At 38.0% G+C, this 26,599-nt stretch overlaps 1 protein-coding gene across 1 annotated transcript in view; it reads left to right on the forward strand.

The window, feature by feature from the left end:
* Positions 1-26,599, forward strand: part of LOC308132308 (glypican-6-like) — a gene marked incomplete at its 5' end in the record, with an annotated part of 129,090 nt that overhangs the window by 60,248 nt on the left and 42,243 nt on the right. The window contains 2 exons of the mRNA XM_080499358.1: positions 4,012-4,403; positions 19,137-19,302. Coding sequence (XP_080355484.1) covers positions 4,012-4,403; positions 19,137-19,302 — 558 coding nt within the window. The remainder of the gene's footprint in view (positions 1-4,011; positions 4,404-19,136; positions 19,303-26,599) is intronic.

Raw genomic sequence — 26,599 nt, forward strand, 5'->3', positions numbered from 1 at the left:
TGTGGAAGCAGACAGACCATTTGGATGTAGTCCAATATTTCACCCCATTGGAAAGGTATTGTTTTGCTGCAGTGCTGGTGCTGCTTTTGTCTTGTCATCTTTTCTGCTGCTTTTCTTGAGGTTATAAGTACATAGCTGTAGTTTGTAGCATCGGTCAGACTTTACGGAATGGTTAATTGTGACATCTTGGAGACTGATTATGTTATGCTGTCTATAGTCTCAGTACTGTAACAGCAGCACCGACAAGTATGTTGGTTAACAGTAAGTGTGTGTGTGTGATGAACTCAGAAGTTATTTCATTTAAGACAACAACAATGATGTATACTATGCATTCAGCTTTTAAAATCATAACACGCATGATTATCATTAGCCTGTTTCTCCTTCAGTGTTTGGAAGTAATTATTATCGAAGCTATTCTTATAATTCAAATCCACTGGCTATTGAATTCGGCTTTATTATCCAATATGTCCTGTGTACCTTGATTGAGTTTACACTGCTGCACAGAACACTGTGTGATCTTGTGCAGACCGTGATTGTTATAGTCTGAGATAGTCTTTGTAAAACTTGATTCAGTTCGTGAATACAAATTTCTTTTTCCTTCATACATTTCATCTTAGTCCTCAGAAGGTCATTAATTTGATGGAAATGCTTGTAATGTGTCATCGCTCGCAACCCATTGAACTACACAGATGTCTTGAGTAGTATTTTTTTATTCATTGTGTACTTGGCTGCATAGTTAACCTCTTACATGTAATATGTGTAATATTAGTATAAAAGGACAGCAGTTCCTTGAAGATAGTATGGATTTTGGTAAAAACAGTATGTCTGTCGTCTTTCACGGTATGGAATTTCAAAAGGCAGAAGCTCATCTGATGATTGGGATACATTTCTGAAAAAGCTTGAATTTCATCTGCTACTGTGTAAAAAGAAGTAAAACGGAGCAATGTATTTTGAATACTTTCCCCTTGCCAATACTCGAAAGGGTTTTAATGTACAATTAGTATCAAATTAATTGTTAACATAGGAATCATTGCTGTGCGGTGACTAGATTTGTCCACCATCTTGTAAGCACTTGAAATGGTAATACGGAAATGTCATAGCATAGACAATACACATGGGCGTTACATGACCTTGATTCAAATCTAATTGGAAAAAGAAAAGACAAAAAGCCCTGCAGGCTCCTAATATTTAAAAAATGTTGGTGTAATGGGAGGTCATTTAGTTGCAAGGAAACTGGAATGAGTGACTAGGGAATAGTGCAACTGTGTTAAGTGTGGACTTACTGGGACAATTCAACTCAAGAAATAAAAAAAAAGAAAAAAGAAAAAAAAACTGACCAAGTGAGCTGTAATTCCCTAAAATGAAAAGAGTATACTCTTTTATATGACTTGATGTAAACACTGAACATTCAGGCACTCACGCTGATGGCTATGTGCACCGTGAAGTATTGTATACAGGATCCACGCTTATCAACAATGTTGAACTATTCAGCCTTTGACTTTTGAACTCAGCTGCTGAATGAGTGTTTTTATTACTCTACTTGACAAAATCACATAGAATAATACACGACACGTTCATTTTAACATGTGGATCATGAGGTCATGACAGCTGTCATGAATCCTGTGTCTGTTTCCTTTGTAGTTCGAGGAGCATGAGTATTTAGGGTTCAAGCTGCAAATTGAAATCAATTGTTCAAGAGACTGTTTATTGAAACAAAACAACATTATTATTCCAGAACAATATTAATTCCTAATTTAATTAGAAATGATGTGGACAGTACGTACCCATCTGACCTCACCCAGCTGACTGTGTGCAAAGACAGAGTAGAGCATGGACAGGTTGCCAGTCCATCACTGTGTGAGCATGGAGACACAGACAGTCCCACACCGCCACACCTACAGGCAATTTCAGAGTAATCACTTTTTACACTGTGGGAGGAAACAGGAGTACCCTCTCACATGCAGAGGAAAAACTCCTCACAGAAATGCCCTCAAGTCCCGATATTAAACCGGGATATTCTGGCTTTAAAGTACGAGTTCTAACCATAACATAATTTTGCTAATCTTGCCATTATTGGTGAATATTTCACAATGAATATACAGTAGTTGACAGTATTAGTTTTTTTTGTTTTGTTTTTTTAATGAAACTTTAACCCAGAAATCAATATTTAAAATAGAATGCAATAATCTGAAACCATGATAAAAATGAATACTGAATCTGAAAATATTTCATTCTGAATTTATGAATCAATAAATCTGTGAAACATTTCTAGCACTTGATTTGATCGTATAGCAGTCCCTTGCATTACTAGAAAAAAAAAATATTTTGTACAGATGGATTAATTTTACTGCTTGACTAAAATATCATTATCTGAAAAAGGCAGCTTTATTATTTCCAGAATGAACACCAGAATTAAGGGTGTGATTGCTATTATTACAATTAAATAACTGAATGAATGTCAGCCAACCAGAATACCCAACAAAGAGAGAAGAGCACGGATGGTTAATTAGCCCGCAATGTGAAATGACTGAACTGTTTATTTGCAAAGAGAGGTGGACGAATATGTATCATTTATGCACAGAGAGATGTGTTATGATCTTGCCCAACATTTATGTCTGTGCACTGGGGAACATGGGACTCTCTAAAGCAGGCTTCTGTGAGACTCCCCAGTTAATTCAGCTTTTTTTTTTTTTAAGTTCTCTTTGTTAGCTGAGTTAAAACTGCAGAGATCCTCACATGAAAAAAAAAAAATTTCTTAAACAGATAAAGAAGCAATAACATATTTGGTGGAGTGCATTGTTGCATTTGTGCAGTTACATGTCTATGTCTGATTAAGTAATGTATGGATTAAAATATGAAAAACACATTGTTTGAGTAACTTTATAAAAATTGCAGTGGACACTTTTTGTTCTTTTTTCTTTTAAGTTTTGTTTAATTAAGTTTAGGATCCACCAGCGAGCTATTTGTTTTTTTAGATCTGACAAAAACTTCTGGTAAAATTGGCTCCTTGTAAGATCTGTGTGGGATTTTAACTACCATTGACAATTAAAGAACTTGTGAGTCAACAATGGGCGATTTCTTTGTCTCAATCTGGGATCGAAAAACTCCTCATGAGTCACAACATTGATCAGTATATCTTGTGAATAGTATCCCAGTAATTTACCAAGTGACAAGGTCAGAGAATTACCTGTTGATAAATGTTCATTACCTGGCCATACTACATTTGAATCTATGAACGACAGCTATGATTGCTTCAACCACCATGCTTTCACTCATGTAGAAGAAACACAATTGGTAATACATGTAGTGTAAAATTGATTATTGCTGTGAAAAGAATATACTCTTCACGCTGAAGGACATCTGTTATGAAGCCTTATTGGGAATGACATTGTTACACAGTATGGGCTGCATATACGAAATCAATGGCAAATATATTAATAGAAATGAAACAGATGTGCTTGTCGCACAATGGAAATTTGTTGCATGCTCTTCAGATTATTTGACGCGAATAAAGCTTCTGTAACACTATATTCAATTATGGGCTCATAGGCCAGCTGCCTCGGTGGACATATAATTTGTTTCAGTGAGAAACGAATGCATCTGGGAATAATGGTGGGTTCACAGGATGATAATGTATACTAGTGTCTGTGTCTAAAACTTATGAATATTTTGTTACAGTATGCAATCAGAACCTTTACATTAATCATTCATAGTCCTTGTGGCCCATTATTTCTGCTATTAAATTATTAATGCTTTGGACTGACTTTCGTCACATAATCAAGTTCCTCCTGTTGGCGGTTATACTCTGCTCCTGTATGTGCAGAGAGAGTTATAAAAGTAGATGTTAAACTACCATCTATGCAACAGCACTTGAAGTGCGTTTACACTTGTAACTGCTTTGGTTTAATTTAAATTATTGGCAAAAAGATATACTCTTAAGATCTGTGTTCTGACCCATTTTCATCTCCTTTCTATCCCTCCCTCCTCTCCCCCTGTCATCCATCCTTCTAGAGTTCTTCTTGGAGCTGCTGGACAATTCTGAGAAGTCTCTTAACAGTATGTTCACGCGGACATATGGGAAGCTGTATATGCAGAACTCTGAGGTATTTCAGGACCTGTTCACTGAGCTAAAGCGCTACTACACTGGGGGCAACGTCAACTTGGAGGAGATGCTCAACGACTTCTGGTCCAGACTCCTGGAGCGAATGTTCCAGCTGCTCAACTCCCAGTACCACTTCACAGAAGACTACCTGGAGTGTGTCAGTAAATACACCGATCAGCTGAAGCCCTTTGGAGATGTGCCCAGAAAGCTGAAGGCCCAGGTCACCAGGGCTTTTATCGCTGCACGGACGTTTGTCCAGGGACTAATGGTGGGCCGGGAGGTTGCCAACAGGGTCGCTAAGGTGAGTTTGATTTTTCTTCCCATTGCTACTTTGACCACATCTTTGCTGCACATCTGTTGAGCACGGTGGTATGTTTTACAAATATGCTGCAAGTGGTTTATTACTAACAATAAATGTCTCATATGGATTATTCTCTGGATTATTGTTGCTGCTATGATTTGATTATTGGTGTCCCGTCGACTCACGGAAAATAATGCGAAGAAGTCATTTAACACATCAGTGCAATATGATTCAAATTGTGCATGTTCTTTAAATGTCTACATAGTCTTTCTTAAACATCTTCTGTGACCTTCACATCATCAAACATAATTGTATTTATTTTAGCATTTCTTTTTTTGTCTGGGTTGTATCTCCACTTGCTGAAAAGGCCAGTGTGAGATGTTTGTCATACGAATGTAGCTTTGCTCCAAAGCCTGTTGCACATTTCATTCGTCACCCACAGAGAGAAGAGCTTAGCAAAACAATAGATTGAGCTGCGTTTCCCCTGAGATCTCTGATGGGCTTTTGTGTCCTGTGTTTCGCTTTGCTATTGTCATTTTTGTCATTTGCTTACTCTCTGGGAGGTGTGTATAGGGCAAAATTAGTGACATTTTCCAAGCTGATTAATTTGATCGTGGGTTTGTTTTGGTTTGAGAAACTGCTTGATTATATTCTGTATTAAAATGTATTTTTTGGAAGCTTTATCAATCGGCAGAGATTACAAATGTTTTTTCAGGGCTTAGTAGATAAGTTTTCTAATACCATGTTAAACAAAGGAAGTTATGCAACATTTTGTTGATGTCTCGACTAAAGAAATGTTATATAACCACAGCTGTTTGCTGTTGGTACATTGAATAGCTGTAAGGTTTATTTCCTCTCTTCATATAAAAAATACAAACAAAAAGCAAACAAAACTTTATTAGTTTGTCAACTTAATGTATTTAAAGTAAGACATATTGATTTTAGTTTTAGTTATACAGTGTGTTTCTTGACAAACTTGAACAATGGCTATGAATGTGAAAGGTGAGACTACTTTCACTGTTATATTTATAACCATCATTTACTTTGCATTTTACAGAGCTCAATATTCAGTTAGCAGGGATGAACATGGATTTTTAAACATTGTCACTCAAGCAAATAAGCGTGACAGACTCTTTACATATATAAATATTTTCTTGACCATTCCCCACTTGATTTATCTACAAATATAAAAGCTAAAATTAGATGTTTTTGCACCACCTTTTCTTTTAATAATTTTCCTGACAAACCGTAATGACAGTTTCAGTCTGGGAAGTTATTAGCCTTTCAAATTTTTTTCGTTCACCTGCTATTAGAGCCAAATTCTATAAAAACTGACGTTTTTACCAGTTCAAACATTGGGCCTAAAAAAAACGGCCTCGGACTTCAGCGGCGATAAAAATCGTTCTTGCTGTCCTTTTGAATTCAACAGGGGAGATACATTTTCAGAAGTACAAAGAAGGAAGAAAGTTGGAGCAGGAGTGAGAAGGTAAAGAATAGATGAGATATTCACACTTTGAGAGAGAATTTTCATCACTTTTATGTTGGAGGCTTAACTCCCAGTGATAGGCAAAAGCAGATCATGGACGGAAGTGGATTCAGAATAAAAGTGAAGGCATGATAATATATAAGCATTTTATGACCACATAAAAAATATATAGGATTGGTCTAAAAATACACAGTCAAGATTTACTAGAGCTAACTGTGTATTCCATAATTGAATAATCCCATCACCCAATTTTATATAATTGATCATTAAGAATCTTCTGCAATGTTTTGTTGTCTCGCCTAAAAAAATACATAAAGAGTTTATTACATGGAATTATGTGACATATTATTTTTTTTACAAAGAGTTAAACACTTAATTACACATCAAAATAACTGCCTTTTGAATAAATGTTGAGAAGGTACAAGATCAAAAGCAAAACATCAATCTGAATTATTCATTTCTAATAAAACCATTTTTTGATGTGGTTTGATAGCTTTGATCTATAGTGCATATTATGAGGTATTCTTTTTTTCAATTGCCTTTAATGTATACATAATACGGATGATATATCTTAAGATGAAAAAAAATGTGTATAATTTCAGAATGTCCTTAAGGAAACATTTGTCAGCTTTCATCAGTATCACATCACAATCTGTACAATGGGCTTGATAAATGTTACAAACATCCTACTATTCCTCTTGTTCTTCAATTATTATGTAGGCCTGGGAATTGTGCAACCATGTACATATAAATCAGCTTTTTTCTCTTTACCATACCCAACTGCCATATATGATCTCTTTTAATGTCCATGATGCCTGTTGGGTCTCTACCAAGCAGGCTTTCCTCCAGTCCTTCGTGGCATAGCCTTTTCAGATGAAGAGTTAAAGTGACCACCTCCATTCATCTGTCCTCGGCCTGAAAGGCCTCCCCAGTCTGGATCAAATCCCATATTCCCTGCTTCCTCATCAATTATGAAGTGGAGCCAGGAAACAGCGTGGCATTGCTGAAGGCTGTCAGCCGAGTGAACAACCGAGCAACTGAAGGTGAAAAGTTGCTTGACATGACAAATCACCTTGACCTGGGGATCACCCCTCCAGTATTGGCGGCTTTCTGTGACAAAAAGCCTCTCGCATCTAATTACAGCCGCCTCAGAGTGCATACCGATTTCAAAGTCCTCCCAGTATTACATCAAAATGTACATCCATAAATACGCAACAGTTTATTATGCTTCCTGCCAGAATGCAGCAAATTGTTTTGTCTCATTGCTGCTATGACTATATCTTTAAAAACCAGTGTTTGGCCTTACAGGAGTGTGTGTACATCATCTATGTTGATCAATTGTGGGTTGGCGAAATCCACCTTAATGCTGAACTGATATGACAAACCCACCATCTGTTATGAAGATGTTCTCTGCTTATCAAAACAGCACTGAAACAGAAACTTATGTACAAGTAATAATTTGACAACACAAATACTAGTGAAAGGTCTGCGGAAGCATTTGTTTATGAGCTTATACAGCTTATGTGGATACATGTTGCTTTCAGTCTGCTTCTGTTAATTAACTCAGTAAGCAACAACACATCTGAACATATTTTAACAAATCATTTTTCTATCGAATCATTTTTGCATTATCTAAGCAAAATGTCCAAGCATTCGCTGTAGCTTTTGAGTTTGAGAAGGTGATCAGACGCCTTTGTGCCTACTTCAGCCCAACAAATCCCCGAATACCAATGGTGAGACCATATGTCAAGCTAAGAATTGCTCGACAGGGCTGAGAGGAGAAGGACCGTATGCTCAATCAGGGAGTCGCAGTTCCACATTTATAGCCATGTGAAGCTTTTGCACTTTGGGGCTGTGGCTTGCCAGATTCCAAACTCAAAAGATCCTGAGAGTTTGAGGCACCAGTGGGACTGACCATGTGCATCATGTTTGCAGCAGATGGAGAACCATTTGGAGGAATGGTCAATGGGCCCTGCACATGCCTCCACAAAAGCTATTAGAGACCCAGCGGGGTAGAATAGAAGGGCAAGCACAGCAAAGTGACCAAGTCTGACCGCTACTTATAGCCTGGTAAACGTGAGGAGTTTCAACTTTGTTTGTAAATATGCCTCTGTGGGCTACATTAAATATGCATTGTTATGAATTCAGTCGGCCACAAAATACTGAAAATAACTGTACCATCCATCCATCTTTGCCTGTTTCATTCAACTTGGAGAAGTTTGTCCCAGCTCACAGTGGGTGTCGCTCACTCCAATTGGCACCCAACCCAACATGCATGTCTTTGGACTCTGGACGTTTTGCTAAAGTGTCTAGAAAAAAAACAAACCAAAAAATTCATTCAGGTCTCCGTGTGAGGCAAGAAGGCTACTCGATATACTGGGAGCCCTAAACCTGTATTGTTAAAAAAAAAAATTGATAAATAAATAACCTTTATGTCAATGCAAGGAAGTCCTGTATACACTACTCTGCAAGAAGTGTAATTAGCATTTGCTGAAGATTTTGTCTTGTTTATGTGATAGTTCTTGAATAACATTTATATGTAAAGTTGTGCATTTGTAAAATGTAGGTTCAGAGAAGAAGAAAAAAAACACATTCATTTTTTAAATGTAATGACTACTCAGACATCTGCGTGTTTAGTTTTCAGTGCTGCTTCAACCCATGATGATGCTTTGACAATGATGAGCAATGCGTGATTACTGCTCGGCGTATCGCTGCGTGCTCTGCACACAGCACAGTTGGAACAGGAGAGCTCGCACTCCATGAAATGGGATTGCACTCGTCTTTTACTGAGCAGTTTCCTGGACCTCGATCCTGGATTAAGAGCAGAATCTCTTTGGATTACAGTTTATGATGACCATTAAGAGTTTTATCCAGAAGGTACTTAAAACACAGTCCTACCATATTAAAACCTGCTCAGAGAAGATTGTGGGGATTTGGGCCTTTTGAACGGTTTAAAGTTCAGACATTTACAGCACTTATCACTCACTGTGCATATGCGTGGCGATCCAGTCCTAGTCCGTGCGGCTCTTTAGTCCTGATGGTTGAAGGAAGGTATTTTGTACTGAGGGATTTTGTTTCCCCTGATGGCTTATACTGCAACGTTGATCTCATTATACACTCATTTCCAACCACGAACTGTCAGATAATTTCACATTTGAGCTCCAGGGCAGTTTCTAATCGTTATACAACGTTTACATTAGATTAATGTCCAGCCAGATCATTTTGCAGACATGCAGAAAAATATCATCGCCAGTTTCATGTGTTTTTTTGGTTGATTTTCAATAAAAGTCTTTTTAGGTTCTTTTGCTCTGTGAACTCCTTATGTTGCATGAACCCATTCATAGTTGCAGCAAACTGCAAATGTGCAATCCGCCTCAGAGTCACTTAGTCAGTGACTTGATTCAAAAAGAAAAAAGAAATTACAGAATGATAATAATTGGTGCTAAGTTGATGGAAACACACTATCGATGACTCCAATGACATTAGTGCTGTTTTGTTCGTTGAACCATAAGCAAATATAATTTATTTAAACCAGCAATCAGTTTAAGAGCATAATTGAGCACCTTTTATTTGTGTTGTTTGCGTTTATTATGCTAATTTATTGTCACGGAGCCAGTAAGTGCAGATGATTACTGTGTCAGTCAGCCACTACTTTGTCTCAGTTATATAGCAGACCAGCTGTACAGAGCATGTCCTCCATGCTCATTTACATGAAGTAGTTTAATGTTTCAGCACTTAAAATATCATCTGTCGATCACACTTCACAAAGAGAAAAACATTTGTTCTTGTTTTCTTGTTGTTGAGGACTCTTGAGTTATGTTCATTTTATCTGGGCTGCAGGCAGCTAACTTGTCGGCTCTGTACGTCTGGTGGATAGTGGCCATTTAAAGCTCTTTAAAAATCAAGCTTTTTTTTGTGTGTATCTTCTTTTTTTTCACTGGACATCCCTTTTGACAAAAACAAAAACAGAAAAGAAATTGCAGGACTGCTTTGATACACCCTCGTGTCACTGCATGTTTGATTTTGTCTTTGTTGTGTCAGTGAAATAGGCATCCTCAACATATATAAAACAGCAAACAGAACCACAGTCAGTCATATTTGTATGCCAAAGTTGTAAATGTCAAAGACAGGAATTGCTATCCAGCAGTTGTGTGAATGATGGAATAATCATGCAATGTGAAGGAAAAGTTACATTTTTTCAATTATCCATCATCGTCCAATAGTTTATGGCTTATACATTTCACCTGTTTGAATTTGAAGCAAATGAGTTTGAGGCAAAAGCTTGTAAAAAAAAAAAAAAAAAAAGTTATATCTAAATATAAAAACAGTGTAAAACTCTCAGAAAGGGAACACAATATGGTTCTTTGGGATGTTCAGCCTTTTTATTACATTTTACAGTCAACCAAAATTTGTTGATGGAAGCATTGAAATTGAGGATGCAGTAATGAAAACGATTCCCAGTCAAAGATTAAATTTAAAAAGTAACAAATAGAAATTAGGTTTGTGTAAATAAGTCAAACCCAATGAGGAGCCCATTAGTAACAGTTAGCTTTAATTTCTCAAAGGAGTGAAACCTACTGGTAGCAAATATTGTGTTGAAACAAATTATATCACTAATTAAATAGACATCACTAATATTTGAACAGGCAAAATGTCCCAATTAAATTAAGGAAGTGAGAATGTATTACATCGTTCTTTATCTGATTTAGTTGTCTCCTACAGCTCAGTAGCTGAATGTGTGATGAATTATGGTGTGCCACCTTATAATGAAGCATAACAACCTGACAACCTGACAGCAGATTCTCCTCAGCCCATATGAGTCACATCCTTTTCAAAAGAGCAGGGTCAATCTCCTTTTTTCTCCTAAAGATACACCAGACTCTCTCTCTTTCTCTTTCTCTTTCTCTCTCTCTCTCTCTCTTTCTCTGTCTCTCTCTCTCTCTCTCTCTCTCTCTCTCTCTCTCTCGCTCTCGCTCTCGCTGGCTCACAGCTCACACAGCTTGCTGGGAATAAGGCCTCAGCCACAGTGCTGTGATGGCAGATGGCAACTGGCTCAAAAAGCTTGGCACGTCATCGGGAAATGTGCTGCACCAAAGATGTCCTTTTTAATTAAAAGATTTTGATCTGTGGTGAACTGCAGAATGTTGGGAAAAATGAAAGACGGCATGTGGTCTGAAATACGAGAACATGATATGAAAGGATAATAAAGAAATGTACTGTATTCTTTGTCACAGTGTATGCTGTCTTGTATTTATTACTGAAAACTCTGAAAAGATAACAGATCCTCTCAACTCGGCACTGAGTGGGGAGACATCTACATCATGGCACTAAAAGAGGAAAAGTTTGTTTTTGAAACTGACCACATTATTCATAATTTTTTTTTTTTTTTTACTTGAAAATGCCTTTCAAAATACTGGTTTAATCTCATGAGCTATGTTCCAAGATTGCACTGAGGGAACCTACAGCGCGCGTGACTTTTTTGCACCTTGATTTAAAGTGTGTGACACCACATATTTATTTAACAGGCACTTAGAGAAGGTTGTCAGCATCAATGTTGTGACATTTGTCCAGAGGTTTCTTGGCAGCCACATGAGACGTGTTTGCCCCCGACATCAAGGCTGGGCTGTAGACCTTTGGAGTCAGACCGACAGAGGGTGAGTGCTACGTTTTAATCCAGGAGGCACCGCAGCAGGTGGATAACAATGCAGTGTGTGAAGATATTGTGCCAACCAGAGATGGCGAATGGCTGATGTTACATTGTGGTGAGTCATCGAGCAGCGCGGGCTTGGCTTTTAACGTGTTTGCACTTGTCGGGGTAAATTAAAGAAACAACCCCAACTGCTGCTCCAGACATGCCACATGACATTGTACATGTCAGGGTAGATCAGCAGGCAATCCCATGCCTCAACAAAGATAGACACTTGAGCTGACTTGTTGGGTCGCAAGGGCCCACCAAGTACCTCTGCGTTGTTTCTTTGAGGCACAGCTGCTCACATGTGGATTATTCTGTCAGTCTGGGACAGTCATTGATTTGACAGCATCTGATTTTAGTGCAGCCCCTCTGGAATTGTCTTGGCTCTATCTTATATTTAACATGCTGAAGGGGAGGGAAACTAAAGTTCATACAGAAGTACAGAAAAGAGGTGTGATTAGTGAATGTACAAAGTGCTGCAGACCATGTTTTATTTCCAATGACAACTTTAGTGCTGAAGCAGTGACCAAAAAAACCGGCATTGCTTTTTTCTGTTATAAGCAAACAGCAAAATTGTCTGATTTAAGTTGTGCCATTGTCCATGTCTTTGGAAGAAGTCACTTTGCACAGCAGTACGTATATGTTCCTTCGCGACATGCTTGGAATTCATTCTCTGTAAATGCTCCTTGAATAGCACATTATCTCACGAACAGCAGGTATTCAGTCAGGCACTATGATTGAAGAATAGTGAATGGAATTCATTTATATATTGCTTTTTCCTCTCATTTAACAGTCCCTAAAGCACATTCACACGCCCACTCATGCACACATTCACACACTATGCAATACACTAGGGGCCCTGTCCATACGAGCCAAAACAATCCATCAACTATGTCGTTCTAAAAAAAAATTGTGTGGGACAGGCCTTCAGTCCTTCCAACCATCTGCAAGCAGTCTGGGGTTTAGTATCTTGCTCAAGAAATCTTCAACACATGGGGGCTAAAACCTGCAACATTACAATTAAGAGGCAATTCAATCTACTAACTGACCCAAAGTTGCCCCTGTAGAAACTGTTTACTTGTGACAGTTGTCAGCACTAAATTAATTCACCCTAATCTTATCCCGCAATGTCTCAATTCGCACTGAAAAAATTACAGACGTTCACATCATTTAAGACAAATTTCATGTCTTGAATACCCTTTTTTTTTCTTTTTCTTTTTTTTTAAGAAAGTCTGGCTTTTTTTCAGGCTGAATCGATTAAATGTTGATATTTTTGCTGGAGAAAAATCACAGAAAGTGATCCGAAGATGGCATCAGTTAGCCAAACATAAACACAGTCAGAGTTTGTTTGTAAACATATCGACTTTGATGTGATCGATTTAGGCAACTGCGGGTTGGAAATTTGTGGAAATGAGTGATAATGGTTTTGTTTTTGTGTATTGGTTTATTGTCTGTGCAGAAGTGATACATTTTATGGGAAGTATATTTTCAATGTTTTTTTTCCCCTTGTAGAATAACTTTTAGTTAAACCACAAATAAACACTTTTCCGAATCGATGGCATGACATTATATGGAATTTTATTTTGGCCATCACTACAAATTGTCACGCGTTTTCTAATTGCAGCTCTTGGAGATTTGGTATTTATCAAGTGAATCTCTTGCCTTAATTACAGTCATCACCTCACAATGAGGAGGTTTGGGATTTAATCCATCCTGGGGCATTTCTGTGTATATTTTGCTTTTTCGTTGTCTCATTCCAGCTTCCTCCCTCAACATACATACCTGCACTTGAGGCAAACTGATGAAGGAGTTTTCTGTGTGTTTGCCTGTGATGAAGTGGTGGCACGGGACAGGCTCCAACTCAGCGTTACCTTTTCCCAGGACAAAGAGGGCATAGAAGTATTATGGATGGCATGTTTGCTTTTTCCATTTGTAAATATAAACATTGCACGCAAAGTGATTTTTCTCTGCCAGAATGTCTTCCAAACATATACTGTTTGTTTTTCTTGGTGATTAGTTGCAGGTTGAGGCTTTTCAATACTAAACTATAATGTGAGACATCTGTCAGCATTTTTTATGGATTCATATTAGCATTTACTGCTCAGGCACCTTTTTAATTTGAATTTGTCTTTGTTTGGGTTACTAAAGCTGTTTGTTTGAGGTCAGATCACCTTCACCGTTAAAGGAAATCTTTGAGAGGCAGGTTGCTCGGCCTGTCTTCTTTATGTGATATATACTGGAATTATCTAATTTAGTCTATCTCATGTTTATCCTATCTCATTTTAGTTTATACCTTGTTTTAAACAGACACATGTTTAATGTAGAAAAGCTTATTATGTATTTCTCAGCCTTTTTTTAACCATTTCTATGAAAAATTGCTCAATTAATCTGGGCTCAGTCAAACTGATGTCTTTATTTGTGAGAATGATCTGACTTCTTGGTCAAACATGTAATAAAATGTCTCAAAAATAATTAAGCGTTCTTTGATAAAAAATAATAGCTTTCACTCAGACATTTAAAATTTTACACAATAGGCCAAACAATATGATTCCATGGGAGATGCCATAGTTTAGTTGCTCTGTGGAATGGCAATTTAAACTTGGAACTGCTTTCACAAAAATAAAACAGATTATGACGTTATCATTATAGACATTTTAGTGGATAAAAAAACACGACATTCCCATTGGTCCAATTATACAGTCTGATTTGTTCTATTAAAACAAACAGCCATGGCTCAGTTTACCTATATGTTGATTTTATTTTTATATTTCTAGTTAGGGTTTACTTTGAAGACTCATCTAAAGAGACAAGCTGTTTTACACACAGTATATCTGGGATCATATCAGTTTTCTATCCTATTTATTTATTGGTCATCATATATTGACACTCATTGGTTGAGAGGCTATAAGACCTTAAGTAAAGTTTTCTCCAGATTTGTGGCAGCAGCCACATGTTTCTCTTGGTAGCAGATGGCCGTCTGATTTGCACAGTGACAGATCACTCATATTGCCATTGACACTAATAGCTGTGGAATTGAGTGGGGACGCTGGGGCAGCAAAGCACACTTACATCCATGTCCAATCAGCGCGAAGCAACGCAACCTGTCACAATAATTATGACAGAACTATTGAGACAATTTTTTGGCGACAGTCTCACTGTCCCACCAGTGTTCCCCTTGATTGGCCTTGGTAGCTTGCAAAGTCATTGTCATTTCTCACAACTTCATTACTGGGTGGCACAAAGCAATTTCCATCGCCTGTGCTCTTCCCACTCTGTTGCCCCTAAAGGGAGTTCACGCCATATGTGCCTGACAACACCTTGTCGGATAGACAAGGCGATATCTTCTAAGGGTCTTGTACAAGTATATCACATTACAATTGTAAGTCTTAGATCTTTATTGTGATGATTTCATAATAAAATGCATTATTACTGATATTGAATTCAAGAGATTGCAATAGCTTTTGACTGTAGCCTCTATGGGATGCAATTAGAAAAACTTGAAGCTGGCCTTACTGCCCAGTCTCACTGCATTTCTAACATTACTTTTTTATCCTCAATAAACTTTATGCTCACACCAGGAGCTGACCACATTTTCAAGATGGCCTTTCTAAGCAGCAGGCTAATGAGGCTGTTTATGCTTCACTCCACTCTTATTTCTCATGTGTAATCGCTCAGGTACTTGTAAAGGTTCTTATACAACACAAGCCAAAGGCTTTAAAAAAAATTTTAAATATAACTCAAAATAATATTGGTTTGTAAAAATCGAAGTGTCCACCAAATATGTTTTTACAGTAAAAGGCTTTGACACTGATTTCCAATTTTTACATGCAATGGGTTTTCATAAAGCAGATTCAATTTTGCCACTTTTAATATTGTAATTCTCCAATCATGAAAAATTTACTTACACCGTGTGCACCTTGCACGCGAACACACACTCCCCATGCAGTGTTATCGTAGCACTTAGACATCAGATGAGGAGATTAGTGCTTTAATCTTACTTTGGATCTGTAGCATCTCACTTCCCAGTTCTACCCTCAGCCTGCTGTGAAATATTTCACATACTCAACTGTAAATAAGTACTAACAAGATTATCAGATTAACCCTAACCCAGGGCACCCAATGACTGCTGGGCACAGTGACTGCAATGAGCAAAAGCCCCTATAAGATAATTGTGTTAGGAGACACAATTGTCATACATATTTTCCAAATGCCGGAAAAGCTCAAGGGTAACTTAAAACACTTTCCCCATTTGCAATGTGAAATACCGTGTTTTGTTGCCCTGAAAGGTTTCAATGTATACAGTGGAGCAGGAACCAGCCTATAGTGAAGAAATTTCAATAAACTGTTGGGAAACTGGGCCAACTGTAATTGAATGGACAGAAACAGATTAATCTGTGAGCGTTTTAGTGTTTGTCATCAATAAATGCTATACGTCAGTGTACACATTTAACTTACATTGGCCTTATTGTGAATGAAAACACATTTGCAGTTGTTTCCTGATGTTGAGAACATGATACAGTGCACAGTTCCATTAAGTGCCTCTTTAATGTTACCATCACTTATATAATAGTAATAAAACAGAATTTATTAGGTGAGTGTATTCCAAAGTCATGCTGCAAACTTGTTTTTGTTTTATGATTGTGGTTTAAACTGGATTCAAAGCACTTGCTCAGGTGCAATGACTGCACTCAGCTGAACTGACAAAAGGGACAAAAGGGACACGTTCTCCCTCTCACTTTGGAAATATATTTATACTCAAATTGCACTGTGGAGTAATATGATTCAAATAGGTTGATAGCAAAAAGTTTCATTTAATGAATACCTGTGATGTTCTGCAATGCAGGTTGAATTGGATTTGTATATATCTTCTCTACCCTACAAGGGTGAGAAGGTAATTCTATTCTATACATATATATTTCTGTTATGCTTTGGCTTTCTTATTTTTTGGGGGTAAACAAGAGGCTCTTCTCTCCCAAGCAAACATTGTGATTGGCAAGTATTTGGTTCAGTTTCTTCGTCCAAATGTGGCGACGGCACCTGTCTCTTCCTTCTGTTTGTCTGCTTGTGTCTTGTCCGGTTTTCTCTCCGTCTGTTTCATCTGTATCCGTCTCTCTGTTTTCTTGGTGTTTGCTGCTCTGCATCTTTGGCAGTGTGTTTGGCTCTCTACGCAGCCTGTTCTGTCACTGTTTGCGCTTCTTTTTCTTCCCTGTTTTCTTCTCAGCTCCCTCCAGCATTGCCAGTGAGTCACAAGATGTAGAAATTATGTTATACAACAAGTATAGGGACAGCAAACAGTCCAAACTTGCTTATTGTAGGCAGTTTACCAGTTTGTTGAACTACACGCCGAACAATATTGTTAATGTAATTTGAGGTTTGTATTTTGGTGGAAATGAGCAACAATTCATTTTAAGGGGTCTTATTTAGTATCATATTGGAACTTTTGTTCAGTGCTTTTTTGAAGTATGTACACACATTTAAAGCAATGATATCCCTAAAATTGCTCCACATTAAAAACAGGAATAAAAAAAGAAAAATCACATTGAGATTTATTGATTGCATGCACACGCACACACGCACACTACTCTGGCTTTCATTCATTCCCAATAGGCGTCCTCGAAGCTCAGTCATAAATGTTATTTGCCCAACCATAATCCTCGCCAAGTATTCATACAGCACCAATTACAACACAGCCATCTCATGTTGTTTTTTTGGCATAGGTGCAACATTGGAGAGGAAAAACTCCCTTGGAAAAAAACCTCTACAACACCAGACTGAGGATGTTTTTCTGTTGTACTAATGAGGGGGTTAGAGGATAATAAGGTAAAAAGATAGGACAGAGACAAAAAGCACTAGTCAATCAAGTAGATATCAGACATACTATACATCCTTCTTGCCCCTTTCTTTGCATGCCTTATGAAAACAATACATTGTCTTATTCTGAACTTGTAGTAAACCTCACCCACATTCAGCCCATACAATATGGTTTAGTCTTCAGTCAGGTTCAGGTCCCCGCTAATATCAATAAACGAGCCAAAATACATACCCACATAGATTATCATGACACAATCTCTTGATTTTATCCACTATGATGTCATAGAAAGCAGCTTCTTGGGCAGTTTTCATGCATGCCAGCTGCAAAATGTCTTCAATCATACGAGCCTTGTTTGTGAAATATTTCCATATGTTGGGTACACTCCCAGAGAGATGTAAACAATTTACAAGAACATGCGACAGCAGCTGACATGCATCGGTACAACTAACAGCTAGCAACCTGGTTTAATGGCCTTCTTACAAGACTTTGCGTGATGTCAGTGGCAGATTGCGAATGACAGAGATGGTTCATTTGATCCTTGTCGCGTGGTGCCAAAGCAGCGGCTAATGCAAATGCATTAATAGAGCTCATCTCTACCTTCCCCCCTCTCCATGCTCAGCCTCATTTTATCTCATCATCCCATCTTTCTCTCTCTGGAATACACAGGTGGTGTGGTCATTGTACCGGGAAAATCGAAGACAAACTGTAATGTTGCAAAGAGACTGGCGAAGATTGAAGGTGGATCCCGTGTCATATTTAGCCTCAGATGTTGCTATGGCTTCACAGAAGTGCACTAATGTGTCTTTTATTTCTTCTCTGTTTTCTCTCACTTTCATCCTTCTTCTTTTTTCCCTTTCTTTCATCTGCGATGCACTTTTACTACCAGGCTTTGAGCTGTCAGTCTCAGCATGTATTATATATATTGACAAGAGCATGGATTATATTAATTAAATAAATAAAAATTAAAAACATTTGATTAGATTCGAGAGTAAAATGACATATTTTACATGTTTATATTTGACATTGCTGAATCTCTTGAAGTCATTTTATCTTTTCTTTGCTGCCCTGATTTGTTCAGTGACGGATACATTGTTTTATTTGCTACCGCTATGCTTATATAAAAGGTGTTATTTCTGCAGCCTCACTGACCAATCTACAACCTTCTCTGCACATGCACACACACCAGCAGCCTCCAGAGTGTTTGCTGGACAAAATCTAAAGTCAAGCATGAATACAGAGGCTGACAGGCCAATTATCAGATGTACTCTTCGTTCTGCATCCCCACTTCTGAGGGGAAGCAGACGTGAGAATCCTGTCACTTTCACTCAAGTCCATACAGTGACATGGCCCGAACAACAAAAGGCACAGCCTTCAAATGAAATAGAGATGGACAGAGTTGTAAACCTTGTCTTGTCATACAGTTCTATCTGGTGGGTTTTCATATTTCAAGCCTCCTAGGAGGTGATCAAGTGCTGAAATGTTTGTCAAAAGTTTAAATGTGTCCAACTACCCTCCAACCTGATGTTGCAACGGGGAATCACATCCCTTAGTATTGATACTGTGACATGCAGCAGTTTCTGTGATAACTTCATAATGTTTTGGTGGGGGAATATGGTCAACTCATTTGTGGTGTGCAGCATTTCGATTTCGGTTTTATTTGGGCAAATTCTGCATCATATCCTAATAGTACTATTGTTTAATGAGCTTGTAAATATGACTGAATAGCATTTCTTTGCTTTGTAGGTGAATATAGTGCCAGCGTGTGTCAGAGCCTTGACCAAGATGCTGTACTGTCCGTACTGCCGGGGCATGCCTGGACTGAAACCCTGTCACAACTACTGTCACAATGTCATGAGGGGCTGTCTAGCAAACCAGGCAGACCTAGACGCTGAATGGAACCTCTTCATCGGTAAGATCCAAATCAAGTGTCCTTGTCCTTGCACCTCTTTCTCATGCTTTCTCTGTAGGTGTCCCCCTCTATGTGCAAACTTGAACTTGTATTTCTAAGTCTGGATGTTTCTTTTCTCAAGCCGTGTCTTCTTTGTGTAGTCTCGGTGGGAATTCAGTAGGCTGCGAGGTGTTAGATTCAGCCTTAAAGGATTTACAGAGACGAAACTAAAATCTTATTTGTGCAACCATTTCTCCTTTTTTTTTCCATCTGAAATGTTGTTTGCTATTGCTGGAACCCTGGCATGGTGCTTAATGCTCTGGTCCCTGCTGTTTGGGATTGATAAAGGAGAGCAGATCCTAGGCAAGCACATTTTCTATAGTGTTTCCAGCTGAGCTTGGTGAGTAATATAGCACTTCAGTTCAGCTGTAAGTAGCTGGCTGCTGTAAGCTCTCCTGTTAAATGGATACCAAGGAGGCACATGGTGCGTTCCCTCTGGATCTTTTGTAGGCCGGTGCTTTATTTGTTATGTACCCCAATCCCACACTGCCACCCACACTAACAGTTGGGGTTTTTTTTGTTTTTTTTTAAGTGGGGCAACATTTTTAAGAGACATCCCTGAAGACTGAGTGTCAAATGAACTGCACTTCTAAGCATTTGCCTGCTTTGTGACAGGCCTGTCATTCGAGAAACCATCAGATGACGTACCGTTTGTTCTCTCCAATGGCATGTCTGAAGTCTCAGATCAACACGGGCCCCTGCGCACTGAATGAGATGTCGCACAGCTTTATGACATGTGTTAAAAAGTTAGTGTCTTGTTCGGTTGTGAAGAGGCAAATCTATTGCCGCAAAGGGACAATGTGCCTGACAGTAATGGGAAAAGCTGTTGTTGCAACAGAATGATGAATCTGGTTAGACCAAAACACCCTTGAGGTGTAGAAAAAGTGCATTTTTTTTCACATTTTTAAGCATTTTTGTACAGGCGTCTGTTTGTTTTTACTCTTGCTTTTTTTACATGGAGAGACCATTTTTTCAGGGTATTATAATTAGAAACATATAACCCAAGAGATGTTTATTTTCAACATGAAAGGCTGGTTTTTGATGTTACTGACATTTTGCATTCATTATCTGTTTCTAAACAACTTCGATTTGCTTACCATGCAGCTTCCAAGAAATATTGATCTGCTTTTTTGAGACAACCTCTGAATGTACCACTGATCTGTTTGCACCATTGAAGCATCTTTTAGTTCTAGAAATGTATGGATTGGGCCAGTACACAAACATTGTCATCCTTGCAAATCATCTTTTATTAGAGAAGGTTAGCTCAGAGGCAGATGCTGTATTTTGTTTAAGAATCTCATTGACATTTACCTGTCTTCGTGTCTCATTCTTAAATGCTACCATTGATGGTATTGATTGGTAAAACTGCAGGAGAAAGAACACTTGAGTTGTGTTTTTACTTTGTTGTCTCCACCATCAGGGAGGAAAAACAAAAAACCCCCAAAAAACCCACTTAAATTCAACTGAATCAGAGGCAATTATGAGTGGGCTGTGCACTCGAAAGCACTCAGTCAGTTAGTTGAGAACACTTTTAGGGTTTTTCGAGTTGGTCCTGTCTGAAAACAAAAACGGAGATTGCCGAATTGCGCTGATGCATTAAAGGATGCTGACAATGGAGCTTCCAGCCAAAACTGGAAGAGGAAGGCCAAAGAGGACAATGATGAATGCAGTGAGGAAAGACATGCTGGTAATGGATGTGAGGAAGGATGAAGACAGACGCTGTTGGGAAAACATGATGTGGCAGTCCATAATGAAAAGTTAATTAATTTAACAGAAACACTTACTTAATGATTGTAAAGTGGAACAGTGGATTTCTGTACACGTCTGTTGAGTAATGATTTTCCTTAATTCTTGAATTGATTTAGTTAATGTTTTTTTGTGTGTTTTTCCTTTTAATCTTATATTGTAAAATTTTGCAAAGCCAGGAGCTGCACACACACTTTTTTCCAAAAATGTGAAATGCTTTCATAAAAATAGAACATGTAACTTAAAGGAGCTGGCCATTTATCCACGCAAAAATAAAGCATTACTTTTTAAATCTACAGCACATAGTGATCCACTAATCTGCTTTTGGCAAGGTTTTCTTTGTTGTTGTTTATTTCTTTAATGGCAGACATTTCATGCCAGAAAAAAAAAATCGGTTTGGGCATAGCTAATCATATGAAAGTAAAACACTCTTGAAACCTTGTTGTTATACATCCTACTTTACTGGCTTGTCTTGAAAGAAAAATATTTCTGTCATTAGAGACCTGCCTGGAGTATCTGCTGCTTTCTACATAGCAACGGTGGCTTTAATTATGCTGAAAAAGACAGATAAAAAGGGAAACATACACACCTTTTTTTTATACCGACTCAACATAACAAACTGTATCCCAAGCAGTTCTCATCTCTTTGATTTATATTGCTGGTTAATGTCAGTCGTACACTGAGTCAAATGAGGTAAATCTTTCTCATGGAACAAGCTTTAATCTCATCCAGGCAAAGGACACGTGTGTATTAAATATCTTGTCATTTTAGATCATCTCAAGTATTGAAGAAATATGTGTAAAATAAATACTATTTTATTTATGAGCCTTAATAATTTTGTCATGCTTACTGAAGGAGATTTTGAGTCTTCACACAGTGTGGGACTGTCCATTAGATAAATCCATTAGATAAATATTAAAACTCCAACATTGGCAGAAAATGTCCTCACAATGAACTAAGAGTCTCATACAGGCAAAATGATTGGGTTGCATTGCACTATATGTCAATGATTGAAACATGTTTTAAGAAAAATAGGATACAACACTAATACTGCATGAATAGAATAGAATAGAATTGTCTAACAAACCATATCAACGTAAAATGACATGACTGTCTACCGGTAATTGGTTTAGCTGTCATCAGTTTTCCACAAAATATTGGAGAGAGACAGTATGTCATGTTGAACAACAACAACAACAACAATAATAAAAAAATAATAATAGTAAATATAATAATAATGCATCGTTTTATATAGCGCTTTTTACAACACTCAAAGACGCTTTACATTGCATTATTCATTCACTCCATACTTGATGGTGGATAACTACATATGTAGCCTCAGCTGCCTTGAGGCAGACCGTCGGAAGCGATGCTCACAATCTGCGCCATCGATGGATTACATAGGCAATGAGTGTGAGTATTGAGGTGGGTGCAGTAAATGTCTGAATGTTAGGAGGATGCTGTTTCCAAATATAATTTGATGAGAAACAAGTAATGAATTAACTAATCATTTATATTTTGATTTGTTAATTAAGCAAATAGCAAATTAGCTGAAAACCATTAGTTGAAAACCACACGGAAGTTTAAATGCTTTATTTATAGCCTATTATCCCATCAGCTGTTGACAATAATAGTCATTGCATTCAAACAACATTACTACATGGGTTTCCACATGAGAGGCCAAAAGTTCTGTATGATTGAAGATCCATACTTTGAATAATAATAATAATAATAATAATAATAATAATAGCCTGTTACATGACAATACAGAATACTGGACATGTTTGGTAATTGTTTGTTTAATTTTTCCCCTGTCTCAAAATCACATTGTGGCTTCAGTTTCAAAACTTATATCAGAAAACAAATCAGCAGCAGAGGCTCAATGGAATAACACATTAGGATAACATGGTAATGTTGAATGGAAGAAGCTAACTTTATTTCCAACTCTCCTCTAAATGTTTTCCAAAGGCATTAAAGCATCACTTAACAGTAATATTGCAGCAGTATAATGACTTAAAAGCTCCACTGTCACATCAAGCCAATCAAGAGGGCTTACAAGCTTGAATTGCGATGTAAATACTCGGCAATCCAACAAATCCGGCCCCTGATGATATACACATGCACATAGAAACATAAGCAGTTTGGATATGAAGACGTCATCATCACACTGCGACTTTTATGGCTACTGCGGGGAAGAGAGAACAAGCGTGCCACTGCTCCTGTGCTACAATAAAACAGTAATGACCTTGGTGAATACATTGATATAACCTACATATTTCTATGCAGAAGAGTGATTACAACATCATGCCATACATTTAAAGTGACAGTTACAGTAGAGGAGTTTTCACTTTGTTGAGGTTACTGTACAGATGTCATCCCTTCCAGGCAGTAAAAAGAGTGTCAGTGAACAATGAGCATAAACCTGAGTGAGGATGTGATTTACCTGCTCTTACTAGCCCGTGTGTGTGTATGTGTGTGTGTGTGTGTGTGTGTGTGTGTGTGTGTGTGTGTGTGTGTGTGTGTGTGTGTGTGTGTGTGTGTGTGTGTGTGTGTGTGTGTGTGTGTGTGTGTGTGTGTGTGTGTGTGTGTGTGTGTGTGTGTGTGTGTGTGTGTGTGTGTGTGTGTGTGTGTGTGTGTGCGTGCGCGACTTGTGTGTTCAGATGTTCGTGGAAAGAATTCATAGTGTGGCCATTGGATTATACCACACCATCAGTCACCTGCCATCATGACAAATTTACCCAGCTCTGCATCATGACAGACACATCATTATCATTTTTCTTGTCAGCACCTTGTTAAAATACCCTCGGAGAGACAGAGAGGTGGAGACAAAAGAAAGAAAGAGAGATGGGACACATGCTGTTGTACAAACACTGCTGTAGTTCTTCAGGCTTTCCCTGTGATCAGCGCCGTTTATGACAGGAAAGTCACATCAGTCCGACATGATAATTTCAGCCACTTGTGGTTAAAAATTAATGGCATGCATTAATTAACTTCTTGATAAACTGTCTCCCCAAAGCCTAATCTTCCCATCTGAGCTTAAGGCATGTCAAACTTGTGAAGCTTTGAAATTTAGGCAGGTAATAAGCACTTAAAGCATGAACATTTTGAAGGATGTTGCTACCACGTTCAGCAAATCGTCTTGTCACCGACTGTTAAAGCCAAATTGTAAGTGAAAACTATCTTTAATAAGCTTGCAATTTGTGTGGCAAAACTATTTTTAATTAATTTATTAAATTTGATTGATCACATCCACCCATAGTGAGACAAGTTTGTTTGGCTTGGCTTTCAATTGATCGACTAAATCTAGTTTTAACAGTTCTAATTAGGTATATAAGCGATACAGTCAGAAAATCATAAGTCCAACAATGAAAAGTGATTGAAACTAAGTCACAGTATTTGTTTTTATTCTGCCCGTGGTGATAATATTAGCTGAACTACACTGTCATATAATAATTCAGTCAGTCAGTACACAAAATTGACCTTTAGTTTGTAGAAATAAATAGCCTGTGTTCGCTTTCCTCCGGTTTGTTGTTTTAGAAATTAAACTAGGAATTTTAAGTGGTAAATCCACATGCATTATTACTGGGGGTCTTAGGCCACATGTTGGTCAGCCGAATACAACTCTGAAACGCTACTGTTGGTGCTTTACAAAACAGTGCATCCTTATCTGCAATGCTAATATTGTTAGCAGTGAATTGCTAATTTTCAGAGACACATATTTGTTTCGTAACATCTGCAGAAGCTTCATCTGCTTCTCCTTTTTTTTTATTTGCTTGGGTGTTATAAAAGACAAAGCTGTTGCTATAGAGGTCTAATTATTCATAAGCATAGGGACACTAATTGGTTTTTGCCCTTTAAGCATTAGTCAACAGTGATTGGCTGCAATCACAAAGGTCAGAAAGGCATATTATGTTTTGACATGTGGTAGGAGTTTTAGAATGAATCATTGGACTTCAAAAGATTTACATTGGAAGTAATTAACTCTTTCACGTTGAATGATTTCTAAAGACCTTCGCATTTCTGTACTTGGTGTGCTGCGCTTTGCCCATGAACATATTTCTCCTAATTAAGATATAGGCTTGTGTTGTCCTCTGTTGAGTCCTTTGACACCACAGTGTAAGTGATCCTCATTGATTTCATTTGCTCATTTCTTTTTAATTGCACGGATTGTGTACCCACGTAACAAGATCTTCCCACAATTCCCCAGTTCATAAAAATTCAAGCCACTATTTTTCCTGTCCTCTAAGAAGCATTATCTGCAAGGCAATGAAGAAAAACGGTCTACAGCCTTGGTTTTAAATTATAGATGCATTACATTATTTCCACAATCTTGTCTTTGATATGTTGTTTACGGAGGCTGTATGTGCGGATATCACAAAATCACTCATATTATTGTCAATATGCCCAATTTCCTTTGAGTAAACGGAAAAGTAGAGTGGTTTCTGGACTTGTGCAGTTTGAGATAAAACAATGCATCTCTAAGTTCAACATGAGACTTTTACGAGCTGCACACACACACACACACACACACACACACACACACACACACACACACACACTAAAACGAAGCGTGATTGTCTCAGTGAAAGACATGACAGGAACAAACAAGTGAGCTGGTGGGTTTCTGCCCGTCGTGATGTTGATGGCTGGATGACTCAATCAACCACGTGGAAGTGATCTCCATATCTTCAGGCATATGATCGGCATCATCAGGAACCAGAATCTCTTTGCTTCTAATTGCTACTGGCTGTGCAGGATCAGCAAAATGCTTATTTTCTATATATCGCAGAGTGCTTACACAGCCACACTTTATGTTTACCAACATTTTTTTAATATTCTGACTTCACAGGGCTAATATCCAGCCATGTTTTATTCAATTAAATGTATTATCTGCTCACTGGAACAATGGCTGTTGCTGGATTTTCATATAACTCGAAGGCAGACTGTTATTCACTCTCAGATATTGTGTTTTACACAATTGTGCATTTTAATGTACTGTATACTGCGGCCTAATTAAGCCTCACATACCTAAAGGGATACTTCAACAAGTTTCAGAAGTGTGCTCATTAGTTTTCTTGCCAATAAATGAGAGATGAAAAGATTGATATCATTTCCATGGGTGCGCACTGAAATGAAGAAATAGCTTGCGCATCTCCATTGAAGGCCATCTTCCTTGCACCATCACCACAACAGACTAATTAATGCATTATATCTTATTTGTTTAATTCATAGAAAAAAAACGGCCGCTTACAGTTTGCATGTGGACGTGCATTAGAAGTCTCTCTCTCTCTGTTTTTTCTTCATGCGAACCTAACCTAATTGCTTCACGGCATCGGCTTAATATTTAATGGAGATTACAGCATCAGTCCTCTCATCTAACTCACAGAGAAGGGAGTGTGCTCCTGTTTGCTCCTTTAATGCTACTTACTGATATCCATGCCTGAAAGCACTTATTTCATATTTCACATTTTCTCCCTTTGGGCAGTTGCAGGTGTGCCTTTTTTTTTTACTT

Source organism: Blennius ocellaris (genome assembly GCF_963422515.1).
Source record: "Blennius ocellaris genome assembly, chromosome: 1".
NCBI classification, from domain to species: domain Eukaryota; kingdom Metazoa; phylum Chordata; class Actinopteri; order Blenniiformes; family Blenniidae; genus Blennius; species Blennius ocellaris.